The sequence below is a fragment of the Pelodiscus sinensis genome, chromosome 1 (genome assembly GCF_049634645.1).
Source record: "Pelodiscus sinensis isolate JC-2024 chromosome 1, ASM4963464v1, whole genome shotgun sequence".
Taxonomy (NCBI): domain Eukaryota; kingdom Metazoa; phylum Chordata; order Testudines; family Trionychidae; genus Pelodiscus; species Pelodiscus sinensis.
Window position 1 is genome coordinate 329,718,613 of NC_134711.1, and position 5,672 is coordinate 329,724,284.

Here is a 5,672-nt window from a genome sequence, read left to right on the forward strand (position 1 = left end):
TAGGCTACGTCTACACTGGCCCCTTTTCCGGAAGGGGCATGTTAATTTCAGCGATCGTAATAGGGAAATCCGCGGGGGATTTAAATATCCCCCGCGGCATTTAAATAAAAATGTCCGCCGCTTTTTTCCGGCTTTTAGAAAAGCCGGAAAAGAGCGTCTACACTGGCCCCGATCCTCCGGAAAAGAAGCCCTTTTCCGGAGGATCTTATTCCTACTTCAAAGTAGGGCTTCAAAGTAGGAATAAGATCCTCCGGAAAAGGGCTTCTTTTCCGGAGGATCGGGGCCAGTGTAGACACTCTTTTCCGGCTTTTCTAAAAGCCGGAAAAAAGCGGCGGACATTTTTATTTAAATGCCGCGGGGGATATTTAAATCCCCCGCGGATTTCCCTATTACGATCGCTGAAATTAACATGCCCCTTCCGGAAAAGGGGCCAATGTAGACGAGCCCGTAGTGTCTGCTGAGCCATTGTTGTAGCCCTAGTAGCCTATGGCTATGAAACCTGGCACCTTAAGAAAACCGCTCAGAAGTTAGATATATTTCATCAGAAGTGGTATGCAGGCCTGGCCAAAGAGTTTGTGGGGCCAAAGGCAGCACGCTGTGGTTGGCTCAGCCACAGGGCCACATAGCTCTCAGTTCGGGCAGCCAAGTGAGTGGCCGGGTGGACGGGTCCGGGAACTGGGTAGCACATGGTCCTGAATGCATGGGACCCAAAGCAACCGCCTCGCTCACCTTGCCCAAAGGCTGGTCTTGGTGGTACGCCTGCTTTGACCTCCTCATTGTCACCACTTAGCCAAGATTTCATTCATCCACAGTTTTTTCTCTGCAACGATTTTCTATTTGCTACCAGGTCATGGATGAAAGTATTGACTATCAGCAGGCCAAGAACTGATTCCTGCAGAGCTCCATTGCAAGCAGCCCCAGTCACTGACAGTGTCCCCTTGACAAATGCTTTCCGAGATCAATCATTTAACCAGTCTGGCGTCCGTTTTACATGTCATCTGGTCCATTTTACATGTGATCTGCTGACACCCGGGAGTGATCATTTTTAATCAGTATATTTTTCAATATAAAATCATATTCCTGAAGGAATTCTAAGCTTATGGCACTTCCCTTGAGACACCAAATGTGTGCACTCATGAAAGGATGAAATTGGGGTTATTTCACAAGACCTGTTTTCCATAAACCCTGTTGTTGGCTGGCTTTAACTATAATCCCAGACTTTTGTTTTAAACTAATCACAGACCAGTGTTGGCATTGCTTCCTATCTTAGTCTAATCTGTTTCTTTAAAAAAAATCTTTAGAATTAGCACACAAAGTTCCCATGTTTGCTTTTTTTTAAGGCTCTACTGCTGCAGGGTTGTGTACTTCTGGCTCTGAAGGAGATGGGTGCTTGATTGATTAGTTCGTAGCTCTGGTGCCCAGAACGGTACGTTTCTGCCAGCGTCAGGTCAACTTTTCCAGGGAGAAGGGTCTGAGCAGGAGGTATGGTGAGGAGCAGAGAGGGTGGATGCATGATCTGGTAGGGAGTTAGAGCTCAGGAGGAGGCTGGGAGTGGAGTGTGTGATCTGGGTGACAAGTAGGGTGCAGCTAGTGGACTGTGGGTGAAATGTCCGGGCTGGAGGTAGGTTCAGGAAGGAGCTGGGGGTGGGAATGCAGGATCTGGGTGGGAGGTAGGCTACAGGAGTTGAATGGAGGTGGATGTGAAGGAACGGAGATTGGGTGGAGGAGCATGCTTGGGGTGTAGGTCCAGAGTGACCTGGACAGATGAGAGGATTGGGCCAAAAGAAATCTGATGAAGTTTAACAAGGACAAGTGTAGAGTCCTGAGCTTGGCATGGAAGAATCCCAAACATTGTTACAGGCTGGGAACCGAATGGCTAAGTAGTAGTTTTGCAGAAAAGGACCTGAGGATTATAGTGGAAGAGAAGCTGGATATGAGTCAACAGTGTGCCCCTATAGCCGAGAAGGCTAATGGCATATTGGGGTGCATTAGGAGGAGCATTGCCAGCAGATCCAAAGGAGTGACTATTCCTCTTTATTTGGCTCTGGTGAGGCCACATCTGGAGTATTCTGTCCAGTTCTGGGGCCCCCACTATAGAAAGGATGTGGACACATTGGAGAGGGTCCAGTGGAGGGCGAACAAAATGATAAGAGGGTGGGAGCGCATGACCTATGAGGAGAGACTAAATGATTTGGGTCTGTTTAGTCTGCAGAAGAGAAGAGTGAGGGGGGATTTGAGAGCAGCCTGTAACTTGCTGAAGGGAGGTTCCAAAGAAGATGGAGAAAGACTGTTCAGAGTAGTGACGGATGGCAGAACAAGGAGCAATGGTCTCAAGTTACAGCGGAAGAGGTCTAGGTTGGATACTAGGAAAAACTATTTCCCTAGGAGGGTGGGGAAGCACTGGAATGGGTTCCCTAGGGAGATGGTGGAATCTCCATTCCTAGAGGTTTTTAAATCTCAGCTTGACAAAGCCTTGGCCAGGGTTGATTTAGTTGGGATTGGTCCTGCCTAGAGCAGGGGGCTGGACTTGATGACCTCCTGGGGTCTTTTCCAGCTCTATGGTTCTATGATTCAGGGTCTTGGCAGAGGTAGAGTGCAAGAGAGAGCTGGGGTTGGGGGTGCAGGATCTGAGCGAGAGGAAGAGTACAGAAGTGGGATGGAAGTGGGTGTGTATGTCTGGGCTGGAGATAGGGAGCAGGAGTGTGCTTGGGGTGGGGTATCGCTGTCTGGGCTGGAGATATAGTGCAGGAGCAGGGCAAGGTGGGGCGTGGAGTCTGGGAGGGGCAATGGTGTGGGATGGGACAGAGAGAACAGATGTCTTCATGTGGCTCTGTGCTTGCACTCAACACCCCACTGCTCCCATTGGCTGTGATCCCCAGACAATGGGAGCAGCTGGGGTGAAGCCTACAGACTAACACCACTAATGGTGATGCATATGGGGGAGTGAGAGAGGAAACCACAGGCTGAAGAACCACTTCCACCCTTCCCACTAAGCATAGCTGTGGCACGCACAGACTTTCAGGGCTGCAGGCCAGGGAGCCAGGAGAAGGCCTGTAAATCCTCGTTCATAATTCAGACCTGTAGACTCCATTTAACATCCTAATTGAGTGCTGGTGGACTGGAAAATAAATCAGCACCTCCTGCGATAGGAACGCCTCACATTGCTTCTTTCCAAATGCGGAACAAAATTATTTCGTGAACCCATTGTTAGCAACAAGAACAAACTTTCCTTTCTCGCTCTCATAACTGGAATAAAATTTTTCTAATATTCCTTTTCTTCATAGCACACTCCATAACCACATTCTGATGCGTAGCTCTGCCAACTTTTGGTTTCCCCTGATATGTTGAACATCTCTCATCACTATGAATGGTTCCCAGTTGTGTTGCTTGTTATGTATTAGTCCTGCGCATAAAGAGCGACCAATCTGCTTCACCCATTAGAAAAACAGTCAGTAGTTGGTATATTGTCTCTCATCTACAATGTTTCTCCATTCAGGCGCTGCACGGGAACCATCGACACAGACCCTGGGCATATACAGGAAATCATAACCACATACGATCTTTTCCTCGACTCCATGTCAGATTCCAACACAACCAACTTCACCAACCCCTCCACCTTCATCCTGCTGGGTATTCCTGGCCTGGAGACAGCCCATCTCTGGATCTCCATCCCCTTCTGCACTATGTACACCATAGCCCTCCTGGGGAACTTCACCATCCTGCTTATTGTGAAGACGGAGCCAAGCCTGCATAGACCTATGTACTATTTCCTCTGCATGCTGGCCACCACCGACCTGGTCCTGTCGACGTCCGTCCTGCCCAAAATGCTGAGCATCTTCTGGGCCAATTCTCGGGAGATTGGTTTTAGTGCTTGTCTCACCCAGATGTTCTTCCTTCACTGCTTCACTGTGGTGGAGTCTGGGATCTTCATGGCCATGGCGTTGGATCGCTACGTGGCCATCTGCCTTCCCCTGAGATATTCCCTCACTCTGACTAAGCGCATGGTGACCAAGATCGGCCTGGCTGCGGTGCTGCGTGGTGCCATGCTCATACTACCGTTTCCACTCCTGGCAAAGCGCTGGCCGTATTGCGGAACTAACCTCATCGCCCACTCATACTGTAGGCACATCGCCGTGGTGAAGCTGGCCTGTGCTGACATCCGCATCAGTAGTTACTACAGCCTCTTTGTGATATTTTTTGTGACAGGTCTGGACCTGTGCTTTATTGCAGTGTCCTATAGCAAGATCCTCCAAGCCCTCTTCAGCCTCCACACAAAGGATACCTGGCTCAAGACCTTTGGGACCTGCAGCTCCCACCTCTGTGCCCTCTTAGCCTTTTATATCCCAGACGTCTTATCCTCCGTCGTGCACCGGGTGTTTCACAACATTCCCCAGCATGTCCTCGTTCTCATTGCAAACATACACATTCTGATTCCCCCTGTGGTGCACCCCCTCATCTATGGGGTGAAGACCAAGGAAATCCGGGACAGGCTGCTCAGGCTGTTTACTCATAAAAGGACCTAATTTTTTCTCTTGGTGCCTTCACTCTCAGAACAAACTCCATGCAGTTACAAAATCCATGGTTCTGAGCCCTCTTCCCAGAAACTCAGACTGAATAATTAGACAGACATTGGAGCTTTTCCTGATCTTACTGTGCTGTGGCAGCTGAATAGCTGAAAAATCAGCGTATGTGCAACTCATTGGGTACGTCTAGACTACAGGCTTCTGTCGACAGAAGTTTTGTCGACGGATACTGTCGACAAAACTTCTGTCGACAAAGCGCGTCCAGACTACATTGAGTTCTGTTGACAAAGCAAGCTGCTTTTGTCGACATGGTAGTCTGGACGCAAAGGACAGTTTCCATTCAATAACACCTTCTGTCGACAGAAACTCTGTCGACAGAAGGTGTTATGCCTCGTAAAATGAAGTTTACCAGCGTCGACAAAACTACTGAGTTCTGTCGACGTTATGTCGACAGAACTCAGCGGTAGTGTGGACACAGGTATAGTTTTGTCGACAAAAGTCCACTTTTGTCGACAAAACTCTGTAGTCTAGACACACCCATTGAGTTGCCATATTTCTTATTGCTTGCAAGTGGGCCTCTGAGGTCCATCCCTGCTCTGCCTCTTCTGCCAAGTCCTTTCTGCGGTATTATCACTAGGCTCCATGTCAGCCGCAGGAGGGGTGTGTGGCGTGGTGGGACACAGCAGGGACAGATAGAATTGGGTTTTATATAAGAACATCAGAACTATCACCCTGGGTAAGACATAGGGTACGTCTAAACTACACGGTCCCATTGACGGAGCCATGTATATTTGTTTGTTTTTTTTCAAAGGGAAATGAAGCCGCGGTTTAAATAATCGCGGCTTCATTTAAATTTACATGGCTGCCGCGCTGAGCCGACAAACAGCTAATTAGCTGTTTGTCGGCTCAGCGCGCTAGTCTGGACACTCCCCTGTCGAAATGAAAGCCTTTTATCAACATCCTCGGTAAACCTCATCCTATGAGGCATAACGGGGATGTCGACAAAGGGCTTTCAGGTTGGCGTGGGAGCGTCCAGACTAGCGTGCTGAGCGGACAAACAGCTGATCAGCTGTTTGTCGGCTCAGTGCGGCAGCCATGTAAATTTAAATGAAGCCACGATTATTTAAATCGCGGCTTCATTTCCCTTTG

General features: G+C 48.9%; 1 protein-coding gene across 1 annotated transcript; it reads left to right on the plus strand.

Annotated features, from left to right (window-relative positions):
* Positions 1 to 3,575: 3,575 nt before the first annotated feature.
* LOC102449864 (olfactory receptor 52K2-like) lies at positions 3,576 to 4,523 on the plus strand. The gene has a single exon (XM_014577038.3). The coding sequence runs from the start codon at positions 3,576 to 3,578 to the stop codon at positions 4,521 to 4,523; it is 948 nt and encodes a 315-aa protein (XP_014432524.3).
* The last annotated feature ends 1,149 nt before the right edge of the window (positions 4,524 to 5,672 follow it).

Coding starts and splice junctions, on each gene's coding strand:
- LOC102449864 (XM_014577038.3), top strand. CDS start 3,576: ATGTCAGATTCCAACACAACCAACTTCACCAACCCCTCCACCTTCATC.